Source organism: Chelonia mydas, chromosome 6 (genome assembly GCF_015237465.2).
Source record: "Chelonia mydas isolate rCheMyd1 chromosome 6, rCheMyd1.pri.v2, whole genome shotgun sequence".
NCBI classification, from domain to species: Eukaryota; Metazoa; Chordata; order Testudines; family Cheloniidae; genus Chelonia; species Chelonia mydas.
In genome coordinates, this window is record NC_051246.2 from 68,711,781 (window position 1) to 68,731,698 (window position 19,918).

General features: G+C 41.1%; 1 protein-coding gene across 11 annotated transcripts in view; it reads right to left on the reverse strand.

The window, feature by feature from the left end:
• Positions 1–19,918, reverse strand: part of DPF3 (double PHD fingers 3) — a 225,779-nt gene that overhangs the window by 72,567 nt on the left and 133,294 nt on the right. For all 11 annotated transcript variants that reach the window (XR_005225503.2, XR_005225502.2, XR_005225499.2 and 8 more), the window contains exons 6-7: positions 15,739–15,817; positions 41–178 (exon numbers count right to left, since the gene is read on the reverse strand). Coding sequence is in view for 6 of the 11 variants with exons in the window: in XM_007055736.4 (XP_007055798.2) it covers positions 41–178; positions 15,739–15,817 (217 nt within the window). In the remaining 5 variants the exon portion in view is untranslated. The remainder of the gene's footprint in view (positions 1–40; positions 179–15,738; positions 15,818–19,918) is intronic.

Sequence of the window (19,918 nt, forward strand, 5' to 3'; positions counted from 1 at the left end):
AAAAAAGATTGAAGGGATGACAAAAGCAAACACTACTCACGTTTGTGGTTCTCGTTTCTGTGGACGGGTGGGGAGCGTGTCTCCTGCTCTTGGGCTTCATCCCCCTCTTCGCTGGCTAGGTGAGTGTGAGCATAATGGTAGCTCAGTCCAGGTCTGTTCTTATAACGTTTGCCACAGACTGGGAGGGAAAGAAACATGAGGGAAGGGAAAAGAGAATGGAATATCAGTACCTTCAGCAACAGTGAGAATGGCCTTTAATACATCATCCCCCACTAACATCACTGCACATCCTTCTTCTTGTTATCTGAAACTTTGCAAATATAATGCTGATGAAAGATGACAGACTGACAGCCCTGCAAGCTAATGTCCTCTATTTATCCCCAGAACACGTACAACACACTCAAGCTTCCCTACACTACACCAGCATTGGTCCCTATCCCTGGCCTGGATGGAGCATCTCTGAGGTTGAGAGGGTTGGTCAATCTCCATGGCCCATTCAGTCCTTGACCTGTCCACTGAGACTGCCAACAAGGTTGTCTGTCAAACTAAATTAAATGACAATTGTGGTGTTGATGTTTTGTGATATAATGGGCTCTTTACCAATGGGAACCAGAGTGAGACCAAGCAGCATTGTTTCATGATTACTGACCTCGGGGAGAAGGAACCAATATTACTAGCAGCAAGAAAAGAAGAAAAAATCTGCTTTCCAGATTTAAATCCAGACACAAAAGTTGGGAATCACCTATTGCTTCTGGTTCAAAGACCATTCAGCATGCTTCTATCCTCTACCCAGTTAAGCCTCACACTGAGCGTTCCAGTAAATAATATAAGAACATAAGTGATCTCTCTCCTGCCATCCATCTCCACCCTCTGACAAACAGAGGCTAGGGACACCATTCCTTACCCATCCTGGCTAATAGCCATTAATGGACTTAACCTCCATGAATTTATCAAGTTCTCTTTTAAACCCTATTATAGTCCTAGCCTTCACAACCTCCTCAGGCAAGGAGTTCCACAGGTTGACTGTGCGCTGTGTGAAGAAGAACTTCCTTTTCTTTGTTTTAAACCTTCTGCCCATTAATTTCATTTAGTGGCCCTTAGTTCTTATATTATGGGAACAAGTAAATAACTTTTCCTTATTCACTTTCTCCATACCACTCATGATTTTATATACCTCTATCATATCTCCCCCCCCGCCCGTCTCCTTTTTTCCAAGCTGAAAAGTCCTAGCCTCTTTAATCTCTCCTCATATGGGACCCGTTCCAAACCCCTAATCATTTTAGTTGCCCTTTTCTGAACCTTTTCTAATGCCAGTATATCTTTTTTGAGATGAGTGGACCACATCTGCACGCAGTATTCAAGATGTGGGCGTACCATGGATTTATATAAGGGCAATAAGATATTCTCCATCTTATTCTCTATTCCTTTTTTAATGATTCCTAACATCCCGTTTGCCTTTTTGACTGCTACTGCACATTGCACAAACGTCTTCAGAGAACTATCCAGGATGACTCCAAAATCTTTCTCCTGATTAGCTGTAGCTAAATTAGCCCCCATCATATTGTATGTATAGTTGGGGTTATTTTTTCCAATGTGCATTACTTTACATTTATGCACATTAAATTTTATTTGCCATTTTGTTGCCCAATCATTTAGTTTTGTGAGATCTTTTTGAAGTTCTTCACAGTCTGCTTTGGTCTTAACTATCTTGAGCAATTTAGTATCGTCTGCAAACTTTGCCACCTCACTGTTTACCCCTTTTTCCAGATCATTTATGAATAAGTTGAATAGGATTGGTCCTAGGACTGATCCTTGGGGAATACCACTAGTTACCCCACTCCATTCTGAAAATTTACCATTTATTCCTATCCTTTGTTCCCTGTCTTTTAACCAGTTCTCAACCCATGAAAGGATCTTCCCTCTTATCCCATGACAACTTAATTTACATAATATCTGTTGTATGATGGAGAATCCTCCATTAAACTTTGCATGTATTTATTGGTCATCAAGTCAACAGGCCTTAATAACAGACTCAAGCCATTGAGATTCATGAAAGTACTTATGCTCGCATGACACTCTACAATGGGTCAAGCTTTATCACAAGGCTCAGGATAGCTATATGTTAAAGTTTTTAATAGGAATTTATTTTTATTTGGGTTATTGCCTGTGAAAATGACAACCCAACCCTTAGCACTTTTCATCTTCAGAGCACTTTATCAAACATCAACTAATTCTCTTTCAAAGCCATTTTGTGAGCTAAGTCTCATTAGTACAGTTTTACAGATAGGATAACTGAGGCACAGAAGTTAAGGGACAGATCCTGCAAACTCTTACTACCAGACCCAGTACTTACTACTGAGTAGTCCACTCATCCCATACCTTGCACAGTACTGTTTGCAGGACTGAGCCCTAAGTAACAAGCCTAAGCCAGAGAGGCAGTTGGTGTCAGCACTGGGAACAGAACCCAGCAACTCATGGCTCTCCATCCAGTTCTTAGGATCAATGCTCCCTCTAAGGTGCTCTGATGGTCCGATTCTGAAAATGCCTCTTAACCGTGTGATTTGTGTGTCTGTAATACACAGTGCAATTTCTAGACAACTTTATTTCACTGTGGCAGGTGGTGGAAAGCAACGCCAAGCGTGGTACTGCAGGCACTCCCTGCACAGTCCACCAGTCGTGGCCACAAGCTTGTCATCATTCTATACACAGCACACTAAAAATAACGAACTCAAACTTTGGCAGTCTGCACCTTTAAATAAACAAACAAAACTCCAAGGCAAATGCTTATCTGCAGTGCTTGAGGGCAAAGCCCTGGTCTGGCCCTAAGCTATCACAAGGAGCTTGCAGCTCCTCTATTCCAGTCTCACTCTGCACTGCCCAGAGAAGAAACAGGCAAGCCTTCTTAACTGGCCTGTTGGCTATTGATTGGTCAGTATATCCTCCTGGCGCTTCTAGGCTCTGGAGGGCTATCTTGTTGGTAACCTGATCTGAGTGGATTTTCATTGAGCAGGGAATGTCAGGGGTCTGATGCCTCCTGATAGACCCTGCACATTCACCTTCCCCACATGCAGGAGTCCAACAATGTTCTAATGCTCAGCAAAAAAGCTCAAAAAGCACTTGTTCATTTACACTCCGGTAATCAGGACTGCACTATTAAAAACTTTTCTGCTACTTTTCACAAAAAGCAGAAGGATGATCCACATTCAGGAGGAGATTATGTGAAATTGCAGACTGTAAATTGGTGAAGTAACATTTTAATCTCAACTTGTTCTAATTAATTTGTAAACTCCCTCAGAGAACATACCTGGTCTTACGTGTTTGTAAAGCATGCTTATCTATGGCATGATATCAATAAGAATAATTGATTCATAATGATAACCATTCTTGTCCTATTTTTCTCCATCCACTATGGTTAAATAACACATGTATAACATTTATGTTATTTCCTTTATTTACACAAAAACAATATATTAAAAAAAATTAAAAAGTTAAAGAAATGCCTTGATATGAGCAGGAAACACACAACTTAGGCAGCAGCAGTGCAAGCTTCCTCCATGCTAGCCAGAAAACATGCTTCAGGAGGGACCGTCTCCCAAAGTAAGAGGGGTATTCAGTCTGTATGACACATCCAGCCCTTGCCCTCTTTGCTGAGAGTTCCAACAAGGGGGTCAAGTGTGAGGGCCTATTATCCAAGAGACCAGAATTTTTGGTTTTTAATAGGAGGCAGTAAAATGATGATTAGTTTACACTAAAGAGAGGCCATTAACTTGGGTCAGAGTCCATTAACATAGGTGCAAGTCTCATTAATTTCAGTGGTAATTGTGCCCATGGAACTGAAAGGATTATCAGGCACCAAATGAATAAAACACAGTAGATCTACGGCATAAGGGTGTGAAAGAAGGATAAAATGTTAACACTGAAATTCCCAGGAGACTGGCTGGGTCAGGGGACTGATAAAGTGATATGGTCTCTCTCACCTCTAGGTCACCAGGTCCAATCCAGCCCTGGTTGGTAATTTCCAAAAGACACTACTATATTATAGCTGCTTGGTGCACACATGAAAGAGTACTGTGTATATTCCTTGCTGGTATTGTTAAATATTATGTTAAGGCAGAGACTCACTTACCACTGTAAACTCAATTTTAACCCCTTGGTCCTCAAATGAAAAAAAAAAGATCCTTTCCTCTTCAAATTTTGTAGGTGTCTTCTGTTTTGGTTAAATTTGTGGGGAATTATACAAGCTGTTTCTAAGACATGGGAATCAGAAAAATAGGTGGTGTGTTTTGAAGTCTTTTTTCTTTTTTGTCCATCTCAAAAATGGTTTGTTCTAGAAATTTCAAATTAAGTGTGATCAAAATATCTTAGTGAGACCTAGTGCACAAGATCAATTCTTGGAGGGGTGGAAGGCATGTTTAAGAACTTATTCACTATCCAACTGGAATATCAGAACAGCCCATCTACCCTGGTGGGCTTTTGATGGAGTGCCATGTGACTGATGGGAGACCAAAGCTTTTATTTTAAAAAAGTAAGTCTCTATCCCTTTTCCTTGGAGCAATAGACTCCAAAATATAACCTGATCACTAGGAAACTTTGTTACAATTATTTTTTTTAAAAAAGAAAAAAAATCAAAGCCATCCCCAAGCATGTTCATATCACAGTTTTAATACATCACTTGCAGCCTATATTTGTATAAACGCCTAATCACAGCAACAGAAGTCGAGATTGGGAGATCGGGGAAATCTAAGTACAAACAACCAAACTCTAGGAAGGTCTGAGTAAAGTCCACTTTTGTTTTGAGTCTGTGTACCTCTTCTTTCATTGCCCAGATCCCATGGCCACTGGTGCACTATAAGAGTCAGACAGAAATACAAGAGAGTATCCTCCAAATTTAAGTTTTTCACAGCAATGGACCACAGGCTTCCCATAGCCCTTATGAAAAAAATGAATGAAAGATGGAAAGATGGCAATTATATACTTATTGTATCAGTACAGACTTTTTCCAAATTAAAATGCCTACAGACATAGGCTTCTTAAAACCCTTTAAAAACACCTTTAATACAAAAATAACACTTACAATGAAGAAGCAGATATATAGGGGTAGAGTTAAGATTGTTTGGATGCCTTAAATATATATATCCAAACTTTAAACTCACTGGGCTGCTTTTAAGTGTAACTTTAACTTTGAATTTCCTGTCAGGGGTGGGGGGAGTTAATAAACAAGACTGTTTTTAGGTATAGGTCCTTTAAGAAATGTCTTTTAGGTCCTTTTAGAAATGCAACTTTGATCTCCCATCTTTCAGTATCTGCCAGATACTCTTTGATTGCATTTCAGAAGGGGAAAGAACTCCACCCAGATCTTCCTTCATCCCACAGAACATGGGACACACTGGTGATACAAAAATTATCAGGCAGGCAAACAGCAAGAATTCACAACCCTTAACATTTTACACAAACAAGACAAATAGAAAACACTTATTGTTATATGGCTTATAGTACAAAGAAGTATGATTTTAAAAGATAAAGTCCTCTGGTTTATACAACTCTTATTACATACCTTGGAAAAGACAGATGGAGAGATGTTCATAGTAGATTACTTGATTGTTAAATTGATGTATCCTGCACTATCCCATTTATGCTCATGTGAATGAAAAGGAAACTTTAAAAAACATTTACACTAGTCTTGTGAGCTACAGATACTATTCACAGACTTCACTACAATATTTTAACTTACGTGTTTTTGTCAGTTATTTGTTGAACACAGCCTAAGGCTGTACGTAAATTCTGCAACTGGCCCCTCTTTTCTGTAGCAATCCTTATGATAGAGACAGGGGGGTTTCCAAGGATATCAGCAGGCAGGGGCATTCCTGGCAATGAAGGAGGCCAGTGAACATTTAAGCCAGAGTGAGAGGGGGCCCACTGTATATGGCCCAGTGGATACCTTGAGGGGTTGGAGGATCTCAGAGGATCTGCAGGTGTTTGAGGCTGAACCCACAGCTTCTTCTTGATGGCCAAACCTTTCCACTCCTCACACTCATACACTGTCAACTCCACCTGTTGAAACTCTTAGGATTTCCTAGTCTCTGTGCAAGTTTATTTTTTGTAGGAGAGAAGGGTGTCCTGTGTTCTTATCCAGGCAAAACAATCACCACCTTCCCTAGGAGTATGCTGGAATAACAACTAACTCAGAACTTGGATGTCATATTGGAATCTCCCCAGACTGGTAATAGGGGATGGATCACTTGATGATTACCTGTTCTGTTCATTCCCTCTGAAGCACCTGGTATTGACCACAGTTGGAAGACTGGATACTGGGCTAGAGGGACCATTGGTCTGACCTAGTATGGCCACTCTTATGTTCTAAATTCTGCCTAATCTCTTATTTTCCAGATAGAATATATTTTATTAACCTCACATATCACTGTGTTCAGAGATAGGTATTGTTAATAATTACTCTTTTATCGACACTATCACTTTTATAATGTTTTCCATATTCAAAGGGATTTTCAGACATTAACTAATTAATCCTGCCCATGCTCCTGTGTGGTGTTATCCTCATTATACAAATGAGGAAACAGAATTACAGAGGGGTTCAGTGACTTGCCAAAGTCACACAGTGATCCTTTGTCAGAACCTGGATTAGAACCCATGAGTTCTTGATTCCCAGTCCTGTGCTCAGAACACATCTCTCTCATTCTCTTAATTGCCAAGGCTGAGATCAGAACACGATCTTACAACCCAGATAAAACTATCCATTGGATGTTATGCTCTGCTACCATGCACCTCCCCCTTAAATGAAGAATGTGCACTTTACAAACGTCACCATGTAGCTCTGCACTCCATTAAACAGCCTTGTACTTTTTTTTTTCACTTTCCTCCAGGATGGACACATCAGTCTAGCAATTGACAGATTTTCTCCTGTTTTCTAACACTGAGGCAAGTCCTCCCTTTTTGGCTTGGACTTTAATCAGGCAACCAAACCAGGTTTTGAAGGATTTGGCCCGATATGCCTTTTGGTCCATCCTGCACTTAAGTGATATGTTTTACATTCAGCCAGCTATAAACCATAGAGTGCTATGTTGTGGACAAACTGGGTGAGCAAGCCACATAATGAAACAGTGCAGATCAAACTCTTACTAAGCCTCAGTCTCCAACAGATGCTCTTCTGTGATTTTTCTTAATTTGCTTCCAAATTTTGAATCTGAAATTAACATTTTACCCAATTATTTTATGGGAAAACAAGCCCTACTTAGAGACAGTTTGGTTACATACACAGGGAGCCTCACAAAACCAGGTTCTATTCCCAACTCCATCACTGAAGAGTATTGTGACCTTGTCACTTCAGCTGTGTCTCAGTTTTCCTTTATGTAAAATGGGGATAATGATACTTCTTGTTTTAAAAAGTGCTTTGAGGTCTATGGCTCAAAAGGCTTTGTCACTAGCTATTTATTGGCTGCACTGCTCTCATTCTGAGACTGTTACACGTGGTCCTTGGCAGGAGGTGAGCTATGTTCTAGCCAGCACTACACACACACATACAATCTGTCACCAGTACGAGACAGAAGAAAATCATCCATGTGTCAGTGGAAACAGGAAATTGGGGGAGGTGTGAGTGCTGCATTCTCACCACACCTTCTCCCATACATTGGTCTTCTTTTTGCTTCTGTTTTGCCTGCTTTCAAATGGCTGTTCTTTCTTCTCAACTGGAGGGAATGTCAAATGCTAAAGCCTAAATTAATCACTGCCAGGGAGCCATTTTGTGAAGTAATCCCCATCTCCTATTTGCCACATAAAAAAATCCAACCCGGTTTTGCACTGGCTCTGGAATATAGTTTCCATTATTAGAACCGTCATAATCAGAATCTGGAAGTTGGAGATGTCTAACGATTTACAGGTTGTATTTTGAACTTCGTCGGTGGAAAAGCAGTAGGTTTGGTTCTTGCTGATCAAGGGTGTCATGTTGCAAGTCTAGTTAATCACAATGACAAAATGGTAATACATTTCCCACTGGATTTCCAAACAATGAGTGGTTCTGTTTGGGCTGACCAATTGGATGTGCCCTGGTACCTACCTACTGTGCTAATTTCAGGCTACATGCATATTAAAGACAGAAACAAAACGTTTAAATGTCTTTTTTTTTTTAAATGTGACTATATGTGGTTAAACTAATTGCTGGTGAAAGCTATGGATTGGAAACCCTGAAACCTGATGACCTCTGTTAATCTCCAGAGCAGCTGCAGCACAGGTAGAAAAAGCAACAGAGTCCTATGCTGCGCCACCCGTGTGCCTCAACCCTGATCTAAGTGGGGCCCACCTCTACAGGTCAGAGACGTGTAATCTCCATATCTATTTAATCCTCGGCTTCTCTGCTGAGACTGCCAAAAATGGAATCAATAAGCAATAAGTGTAGCAGGAGTAACAAAGGTTTTTATATGGACACTTATCTAGAAAGCGGACTGAGACCATCAAATTCGTTTAACATTGGCTCCCAAACAGTTTCACAGGGCACAGGACTGCCATTATCCTACATGGAAACCACAGATAATTAGAGGTCTAGGACCTTCTGCAGGGACAGGAAGCCTCTGAGTGTCGTGAGGGATGGACTAAAAGGCTGATATTTGGCTTTGGACACCTAAATATCATCGAAAGAATAGGCCCTCTGAATCCCAATGTCAACCTATTCACCCATCCTTAACAGCAACACTGGGTAACCCCATCCACTTCTAACTTCCCTTCTATTTTATTCTAGTTCTTAGTGCCTAATAGCTACTTTTCTTCAGTCTTCACTAAGCAGAGTAATGTCATCCCGTGGTTTAGCACTTAAGCTTCTAATAGTTATCAAGGGAAGGGTGACACAAAGCAGACTTCTGAGGGAGCATGTCACAAGGCTATAATCAGAATATATTCAAATTAACTGGATGCAGTGATATTTACCCTAGAGAGTTCAATGAGCCAGTGGAAGTACTATCAAAGCCATTGTTAATGTTTTTGAGAACAAAAAAGGCAGGTAAGGTCTCAGAGTCCAGGCAAAAAGCAAATGTAACATCTGATCCTGCAGGTCTTGCTCCAGAAAACCTGCCACTGAAATCAATAGGAAGTTTGCGCAAGTGAAGATGGCAGGATCATGCCAATTTCAAAGATGTGAGGAAAGACTACAGGAGAGTGTAGAGGAGCAAATTTAATTTCAATTCTTGGTAAGTTGTTAGAACAATGAATAAAGCAGTTACTTTGCAAGCACATACCGGAAAATATGGTGATAAATAGAGAGCAACAAAGGTGTGCAAAAAACAAGTTATGCCATAGTTATGTAAAATGCTATGCTGGGCTAGTTGGGTGCTCAGCTCCCACTGAAATTCAGTGGAAGTTGGGTGCCTTAACTCCCTTAGGCTGCTTGAAAATCCCAGCCTAACAGGATAGGGTTAGTGTACAAAGGGAATGCAGGTGACAAGGTATATTCTGACATTAATGAGGCCTTTGATACTATGCCACATGACACACAAGAAAATTAGAAGAATATTGAGGAGGTCAACCTACAATGTAAGGCTGCTTTTTTAAAAAACAAAAATCAAATTTAGAATATTAATTGTTCAGGGCCAAGTTCAAAATATTCACCGGGGCCACATTTACACTGGTATTTAGGTACCAAAGGATGCACCTAGTGGGATTTTCAAAAGTAAATTGAAGTCAAGATGATCCAGTGATTGAGGCATTAGCCAAGAACCTGAGAGACTGGGTTTACTTCCTGGATCTTCCCCAGACTGACTGTGTGACCCTGGGCACTTACTCACTGTGCCATAGATCCTCAACTGTAAAATGAGGATAACAGCACTTCCCCACTTCGTAGGGGCATTGTGAGAATAAACATATTAAAGGTTGTGAAGTGCTCAGATACTTTGGGGAAAATCCCTCTAGGTGCCTATCTGCATTGTTAAGCACCAAAATACTTTTGAAAAACTGGCCCTAGGCACTTGCAAGAGTCCATTTTGGGTTCAGTACTAGTCTATATTTTTATTACTGATTTGGCAGATGGAGTGGAGAATACAAGAATGACATGTGCAGAGGACGACTGTTGGGAAAGATCACAGACACTTGGGAAAACAACAAAAAATGCCCTGCATGAGCCTGATAGATTGGAGAAATGAGTTGAAATCAATCATCTGATTAATAACTATGAGAGCCAACAAAAATAAATGTAACATGTTTCAAGTAAGACAGATTAATAAAATGAAGAAATTGAAGCCAGAGGATAACTAGCTGAGGTAGCATGGAGACGGAACAGGTATACTAAATATAAAGACTGTTTGAATGCGGCAGTGGAGAAAGCCCCTTTGCTTGAGATCTTTAAATCATGAGTGAAAATAGCCCTGGAGAATACAATCCTGCACTGGCAAAAGAATGGACTAACTAACTCAATAGGTCTATTGCCTCTCTAGCTTTCATAACATGTGCACAAAAGGAATATGCTATATGAGGAGCATTATGGGTAAAACAAAAAAAATAGTTACTGAACCTAATACCTATCTTCTGCACTAGTTCAGCCTTCTGCTGTGAGCTATGTTTAGTTTTGGCCACCACACTGTAAAAAAATAGACAGACAAATTGGAGACAGTTCGGAGGAGAGCAACAAGCTTGATAAGAGAACTGGAGGAGAGACATGATAAGTGTCTTCAGATACAGAAAAGGAGAGTATAAACAAGCCAAGAAACAATTATTCTCATTAGGCACCAAGAAGAGAATACAAAGTGATGGGTGTAAGTCTACAGCAGAGAAAATTCAGGTTAAATAATTGGAGAAACTTGATAACCAAAAGGACAGTTGGGGCAACAGAACAAGCTTCTAGACAAGAATCATCATCACTAGGGATACTCAAGGCTGGATTAGTCACCGGTCCATCAGGGATGATAGGAAGAATTAAACCAGTTCTACCATTGTGAAGGGGATGGACTAAAAGGCCCACTTGGGATCCCAACCTCAAAGAGTCTATGTACAAAGGATGCTATATAAAGTAAGCTGTCTTAATCAAAGTGCACTATAAAGAGAAGAAAAGTTACACAGAGATGAGAAGAAACAGTGAGACAGAATAGAGAGGGAAATGCTTGACAAAGTTACATGCAACAACTCCTTTTATAGAAGCAGAAAAGGGAAACCCCACATGTGAAGACAGAGTAGAGGAAAAGAACAATGGAATTTAAAAGAAGATGCAAGTAAGTATATTTGCAGCTTAGTTACAGTGAGGTGGGGAAAGGAACAGAAGGAGGAAGAAGAATAAGGGTATGTCTACATTGCTGCTGGAAGCGTGCTTGCCAGCACGGACAGATAGACATGTGCTAGCAGTGCTTCAGCTAGCACACTAAAAATAGCCGTGTAGCTGGGGCTAGCACAGTAGCAGCTTGGGCTAACCATCTGAGAACAAACCTGCCCACACACCCTGGGGTAGCCCATGCCACTGCCCGGGCAGCCCCCAGCTACAGTGCTATTTTTTGTGAGATAGCTCAAGCAGAGCTAACAAGAGTCTGTCTACCCATGCTGGAAAGCATGCTCTCAGCTGCAGTGTAGACCTACCCTAAGTAGCATCTAGATGACTTAGCACAGGTGGACCACTTCAGACAGATGGAAGAACGTCAGCTAGTCTAATTCAGAAGCTAGAATTGTTCACAGTTTTTTTTGTTCCAGAACCCAAGCTATTAAACTTCATATAATGTTGATGAAGTTTTACCAGAGTGAAGATCTTTGATTTTCAAAGACAACCAAAGCATGGATAAGAACACAGCTGTGGTGAGACTTCTCTGGCTGGTGGATCCCACGGGGCAACATTTATGACCATATGTCATCAATTGTCCTTTACTGTCATTTATACATTCATTCATTCACTCTGCCCTTCATTTGAAACTTGTACCCTGTTGTTCATCTGAAGCTGCTGTAGTAGGAGCTCCCCAGTCTTCCCCGGGCTATGTTGGGTTTGCTTTCTAGCATGGTTTGGTACCCTGGCACCTACTTAGCCTGGATGTATGGCCCTATCTCCTAGTTATGTATTCAGGCTGTGTTTGTAAGTGGCAGTACACATTCCTGCCTACAGCCCTCCCACATGGTCTCCTCTCGGTCCCGTTCTCCAAGCCCCTTTTCAAGGGTATCTGGTGGAGCTGGTCGAAAATGTTCAGATTGACCAGTTTTCCATCAGACAATGCTGATACAACAAAATGGAAACTTTTCCCACGAACATATCAATGTTGTTGTTATTTTTTATGAGAAATTGTCAAAACATTTTGTTTCAACTTTTATGTTACATTAGAATGTAATATAAAAAGTCAAAATGTTTCAACCATTTTAGTATGTTGTATAACAAGTCAAATGAAATATTTCAATAAGATTGAAATAAGATTTTCATTTCACAAAAAATTCCACATTTTTGACTTTTCATCTCGATTTGGGACAAAACCAAAATTTTCCTGAGGGATGAAAGTTCCATTTTTCAAGCAGCTCTAATTTCTGGACCAGCCAACTGGGCAAAATCCGCTCAGGTGGCACATAACCAATTACCTGTCCCCACTTGGTCAGGGCTGAGTTCCTTCTCTGGAGTAGCACTGCCATCTTCCAGTGGAAGGAGGTCTGCCAGCAAGAAGTCAGAGGCGAAGAAGCTAACAAGGGCTCAGGGGTTAGCTCCTTCACAGCCATGTTGCTGACACATGGACAGGTAGCTTTCTCACAGACCTTTATGTGAGTACTGACAACTGTTGAAGTAGATTCTGTTTCCTAAGTACAGTTTTATAAATGGGAAAGCAGAGCTGGTCAAATTCCTCAAAGAATTTTCTGTGACTATATCCTTTAAATAAATACTTCAATTCAGTTCTGTTTGTGCTCCTTTTGTGTTTGTTCATTTTCCACAAACATTCAAGCAAACAAATTTACTGGCAGGCATGTTTGCGGAAACAGAATATTTGGAGTGAAAATTAGAGAATATACAGGAAAAGCAAATTCTGGACTCATGAAGGCAATTATTCACACCAGTAACGTGATTCTAAGAGTAATGAGACAGGGAACAGAAACGATACTCTGTAACCTGCATGCTCCCATCTAAAACTAACCAATCTCACTGTGAATTTATACATTGAATATTGGGAATTAACGTTCCCCAAACAATCTATAGATCAAGATATAATTGTAGAAAATATCTGGCAAATAATTTTGAAGAAGAAATAAATTTTAAAAAATCTTAAACTGTTTGCTGACAATTCATTAACAGAAAAGGGGTCTAAATGTGTCAGATAAATTATTCACTACAAATTATTTATATAAGTTCTAATGAATATTAAAAGGGAGGGAGAAGATGACACTTACACAAGAAAGATGGCACTAAAGCTGGAGCAACCCTCTTTCCGTTCCCCCATAGTAATGTAAAAGAGTTCTGTTACCTATAACAACCTTCTCTTAGACATCTTCGTTGGTCCCCACTTCTGATCATAAGTTTATTAAAAATGCAAGATTTCAGCCAAAGTGAGTGGGAAAGATTTATTTTTCAAAACAAAAAGTAAATTTATACTCTAAAATGTAAACCAGGAATTAGCAATGGGCAAAACTACATCAGTACAACATGCACCATAACCTTGGCTTCAGCTAAGATTTCTGTTGCCTGTGTTGATATCTTTGATGTGTCACATACTATCTGTGAATCACCTCTTTGCATGTCACTAAGGTGCCTGGGTGAACCCACAGCTGAGCTAAATCATTTATACTCTCACTAGGGAAATGGGAGTGACCAGAAAAGAGTCACAATGTCTTCAAAATGCCTATAATCCACAGAAGTGCCCTTGCATGTGGGGGCATTTCCAAGAAAGGAGATATAGACAATCCCACACACACATCCACTCTCACTGAAAGGCTCAGGATTTTAAACAGAAAATATGTGTTGGACCTCTGGACAACCCTTAGAAGGGGAAATTTTAACCCTCCAATGTAAAAAGAGATCCTTAAATATAAACCTGCAGAGGTGTCCCCCATCCTTTCAACCTAAAGAGCTCCTCCTCCTGTGATGGGGTTATACTCATGTGCAGACATATTAGAGACCATTCTGCCCATTCAAGGCTTTACTTTCTCCCTCCCAAATCAATTGCACCATTAAGGAACTCCACCCCTAGAGTCCCCATAGTATTTGCATTGCCAAAGCAAGACATTTGGAATGCCAGTCACAACGCCATACAAGGGTCACCCAACCTCACCATGAAAGAGCATGGCTGGACTGTGGGGAATAAACCTTTCGTGTATGTTCCAGATTTCTTCATTTTTTAAAAACTACAGATTCATAGATAGCAATTGTGATTATTGGTCTTTTGGGGCTGGAAGAGTTGGGAGGTTGGGGGCAGAAAGGAGTGGGCGTACCAACTCATCCCAAACCCCGCCAGAACATTTTGGAGCTGTGAAGTGAAGATGGTCACCTCTCCTCCTGACTCTATTAGCTTTCAGAGAAACAAGATGGGTGAGGTAAGATCTGTTATCGGACCAACTTCTCCAATAAAAAATATTACCTCACACACCTTGTCTCTCTAGTATCCTGGAACCGACTCAACACACAACAGCACTCCGTTAGCTTTGGTTAGTTACCACTTGCTATGCTAGGTGGTATCTGACAGCACAAATTCCCAATGAACACCCAATCTATGCTAGGTATTGAAATGGGAGCTTCTCAGAAAGACAGAGATTTGGCCCAGCATGTCACTCACTGAATTGGATGTACTGAAGTGAGAAAGAGTTGAAAAGAAGAAGAAAAAATGCCAATGGACAGATCCTAACTGTAAAAAGAATTCATAGTATGCCAAATTCTGGAGTTCTTCGTCACAGTCTGACACCCTTGCTTGTTTTGAGTAATGCCTTAGTTCACCTGCAGTCCTACTGGAACCCATCACAGAGTCAGCTTCTACTCACAGTGAGTCAGGGTACATCTACACAGCAAATTAAGATATGACAGTAGTGTGGTTAGGCTCATCCATGCTAGCTTTCATCTAGCTAGCTAAGGTAACAATAGTAGTGACAATATGGAAGCATGGACTTTAGCGCTGGCTAGCCGCCTGAGCTGCATACCCAGGGTCCCTGGCAGGAGGCACTGGGGCAGGTAGCCCACACTGAAGCCTGTGCTACCACACATACACTACTGTTGGTACTTGAGCTAGCTAGATTAATGCCCACATGAGTATGCCTACCCAGGCTACAATCACACCTTCCTTTGGTGACAGAACTGGGCAGTCAGGTTTTAAGCAGTGCTTACCGAGGCACAGCTCCCACTGATGTCCCTAAGAGCTCTGTCTGAGGAAGGGCTGAGAGAGTTAGGACTTTGAGATTTAGCCCACTGAGATTTAAAAAGGGATTGAAAGAAAGGAAATCGCCACAAAAATAAATGAGATACACAATGGTGAAGTACTTTTGTCAGAGATTTTTGAGTTAAGCTTTTGTTTGTAACAATCTGAAACAGAGAAAGAAATAGAGGGTGAATCTTACAAGGGGGTGGGGGGAGAGAGAGTGTTAAGGCAGAGAAGCCACAGAGAGAGAGAGAGATTGACAGAGCATGAGAGGTGATTTCACTTTCTTTCCTTCATGCAAAAACCCCCAACAGCAGTAGCAGCAGCAGGTGAAAGACATGCAAGTCAGAGAGCAGCAGGACTCTTTGCTGGAAAGGAGAAGATGAAGCCCTGATTGCATTTGAGCTGGTTGGACCAGGCCGGAAGCAGAGCTGGTAGTTTGGGTGCTACTTACTGTCACAAACGTAAGGTTTGTCATGGTCATCCTGGGAGGCAGCATCGTTCCTTCTCCTGCCACCTCCAGATCCCCGAGCCTACAATGAGAATAAGGATGTTAACACCTTTCCGGTGCCCCTCACAGCTTTCAACTTGCCCCAACCAGTATAAACTATGGACCAAATGCATCTTTGACTTCAGTAGCGTTACATCATTGTAACCAGATTACTGGGGCCCTGCCTTTTCCTAAAACACACTGTATATTTATTGAGCTTTCAATGTGGCAGAGCTCCCTTAGAGTAGAGATCCCTACCTGATTAGTCACAGTACTATAATGATTCCTGCCTCACTGCCACGGCATATTTCAGTCAAGTCACAGGAGGTGGTGTTCAAGTATTGAGCCTAATCAATGAATGAATGAATGGGAGGGCATAAATCCACTTGTGGCTAGAAGTAACACGATTGAAATCAGTCTGAAAACAGGCTCATAATATTATGAGATATAACTATGATTCTTTCCTTTTAATATTTTTAAAGTACATCTTGTGCTGGTGAAAGGTGCTAGCCCAATAGCCCAGGAGACTGAGGTCCTTGGTTTATCCATAAAGTGCTGCCCTACGTATATGCATCAGTGCTGATCTGAACGCCAGGGATAAGAATGGAGTTCAGTGTTAATGCCATTCAATCTTCACTATTCTCAGCTGAGAATGCCACCTTGGGCACCAGTTACAATGGTCATGGTTGCAATGTGGATTATTTTATGTCGGCCAATGGACAGTCTTTAAATGATAATAACTTTGGGCCTGATCTCTATTCAAACTAGTGATCTCAAGGGAGAAGGTTACATGGCCCTTTCCTAATACTCTGAGCCACTGAGTCCTCAGGCAAAAGCAACACACCTTAATTGTTTCAGTCTTCCAAATAGATAAGTCCTTGGCTCCTACTTTCCCTCCTAGAGCTAACAGCTCTGAATCCCTTTGCTTTTTGTTTGAGAGAATACGAAATTGAAGCAGCATTAGCAGGTAGAACTGAAGATGATGCAGAGATGTAGAAAGTAGTATTAGTGTCCCAAATACTACAGCGTTCTATGGGCTAACCTTTGCATCTCTTCGATGTACACTGAATAGCACTCTAGTTAACTGAGCCGTATTCCATCATGGGTCTGAAGACAAGGCACGAGGGACAGTTTTACACGGACATACCATTGATCGATGATGAAAAGAGGGACTTACATAAACTGCACAGGTTAAAATGAACCCCATCCCATTGGGTTGCTCAGGTCTCCAGAACAAACCCAAGCAAGCCTCTTAACCACTTGGATGGGGTAGGAATAAGCCTATCCTCATTGTAATCCTGGAGGAGAGGGACAGATTTGTGACTGGCTGGATGGGGTGGATACTGTTAGATATGATCAGTAGAGTTTTGCCTCCTGCAAGCAGAGTTCAAAGCAGGGCACTACATTCTGACCAGTGTGTGATCTCCTCGAGTGAGTCAAACGTAAATCAAATGAAATGTAGTGGGGCACAAACTCCTCATAGTAACTACAAACACAATCTTTAAGGAAGCTGATGCGCATCCAGGAAACAAGATTTGTAAGAATAAATTAAAGGGTGCATCTACCCTGAAAAATGATTCTGCAATAATTGATTTATGCGATCCATGTTCATTGTCTCTCAGTGATTCAATATCAGGTTCAGTGCTCAGTTTACAAATAAAAAAGATTATATTTTTTCCTGACTGCCAGCTCTGCAAACTCACCCTAGGCGCTGAGAGTAAGCCTAGGTTCCTTCCTTCTCTCAGCACAAGCCAAATCAGGCCCTTAGTGACATCTGTGCAACCCCATTTTCTTCCGTGGGTTAGCACAGGTGTAACTGATTGGACCTTAAACAATTCTATTGATGGACAGACTAGACTCCAATCCCCTGGCCAGGCTAGGGGCACTGGTTCTGCAGGGCAAAGAGGAATAAAAGAGCAATAAAGACTTCTTTTTGGCACTAGTTAGCAGTATGACTCTGTAGACACACATGGAGCAGATCTGTGGAGTAAGGTGGTGTCATTATAATATAGTCACTTTTCAGAGTAGAATGGCAATTTAAGATCCATTGCTTAGCATTTTACAGCCCGCTGTTTCCCTTCTAACTGTCCTTTACAGAAATACAAGTGCAAAGCATTCATGACATGACCACATATACTCTTTTTCATAAATCAAACATGGGGAGATTTTCAGATTGAGTCAGTGTCTTTCAATAGGACATGGCTCCTAAACTCCTTTGGCATTTTTGAAAATGTCCCCCCCCCACCCCCCCGTATGTACTTGAAGAGCACTTGTACTGGACATGTGCAGCTGCATTGCTTTTATATTTTTTAAACAAACTTCATGGCCATCCAACAAAGATTTTAAAAACCTCTGTGTGAATCCATCTCCTTGGCCTTCAGTCTCTTTACTAGCACATCCATTATTTCAGAGCTAGCCTTAGGGGGCCAGAAAACCAGGCAGACACCCCAGGGGCACAAAACTGAATGCCACGTTCATGCTGTCAGGGCTTCAGTCTGTTGGATTCAGTCATCCACAGCTGCCTTCATTCTCCTGCCGGTATGCAGCAGGGACTAGGATACTTGATGTATGAAGCCTGGAAGCCTCAACAGAGCTGATTTGAAGCAGCTTAATGGAGCCAAACAGAGAGAGTAGCCAGAGGGACAGATGTAGGGTCCAGAATTAAAAATAAAATCATGCTGTAGGAAAAGAAAGGGACACACAGAATTTGGAATGTTCAGAGCAATAATTCTGCTGCATTAATCCTGTGTCAATGCCTTCAGTGCTCATTTGTTCTCCAAATAGCAAGAGGTTTATGGGCCAAACTTTGCGGAATCTAGTTCCCTGCAGCATGTCCTTCCCTGTAGTCTACCATCCTTTAACAATACCCCATCCCTCCTTTCTAGGCAAGGAAGTGCAGTCCTTTCTCGGGTTCAGCTTTCAAGTCTCCTCAATTTTGACCCCTTTGTCCTAGTTCCTACTTCAGGTTGCACACTTCGTGAGGAGCAGGGCATTTCAAAGGCAGACTTCCAGTTTACACCAGCTGAGGAGCTGGCCCTACATTTTAAAGTATAATTCTGCTTTGGTTCAACATGCTGACTTCACTCAATTAAAAGTTTATGGCATTTGGAGCTCTTTCTCCCCTCTGCATTCTCATCGCTGTGAGAAGTCAAGGTCACCAGCAGAGCAGGACTCACTAGCATGGCAAGGGAAAGAGATTCTATTGTGGCTGGTTGCACTGTGCCCGCGCTTAATAAGGGGCTCTAGAACAGAAAGCAAGATATAAATGTATGCTTCCAGATGGATGAGAAGAATAATTAAATGCTCCCAACCCCCAGAGATTATTTTATTTATAATGGTAAAGTTAAAAAATTAGTATTGTTTTCACAGAGCTTCCTGGAGAGGGGAGTACAGCAGTGCATGTAACAATAACAACATCAGAGCATCGTTTGTATGGGTTGAGGATGCATGGAAATGAATGCCAGGAAATATAATTCTCCTTTCCCAACCTAAATATCTTTTTCCCTATCCATTTGATCCTTCATTTCCAATGACAGGAATGCCCAAATTCCATGACAGGAAGTTTATTAGGAAAGGCCCACGTAGCTGAAGTATTAGTGATAGCTATAGTTAAGGTTGTATGAGTGTATCCATTCTAACCCATTTTTGATTACTAATTCATATAGTTTTTTGAAACTCACCCTTTTCTGGCTCTGTTTAAGGCTAAATTTTAAAAAATATTAAAGAAAGATTCAGCCAAACTGTTCAACCAATTTTGATAATGGAGAGTGAAAAATACACTTTTCCAATTAAAAAAAAGTATTTTGATCTTTATTCAAAGAGTCTTAGCACAAAAGTGAACAATAGCAGGAAGCTGAAATAATGGAACAGAGGGTTTGCACAAACACGTTATGAGTAAGGTTTCAAACAGGTCTTCTTATTTTTTTAATTTTATTTTTATCTGTTTTTTATCTCAAAACATCCACCAAGCACACCAAAAGGCATGTTCAGAGATTATGTGCCCTTGCAGCTCCCACTGCAGTCAATGACAGATGCAAGTGCCCAGCATCTCTGAGAATCATGTTTACTTTCATTTAGGGGGCTAGCTTTAGGGATCTACATTTGAAAATTTTGACTCCATGTTTTAAAATTGTGATCTTGTTAC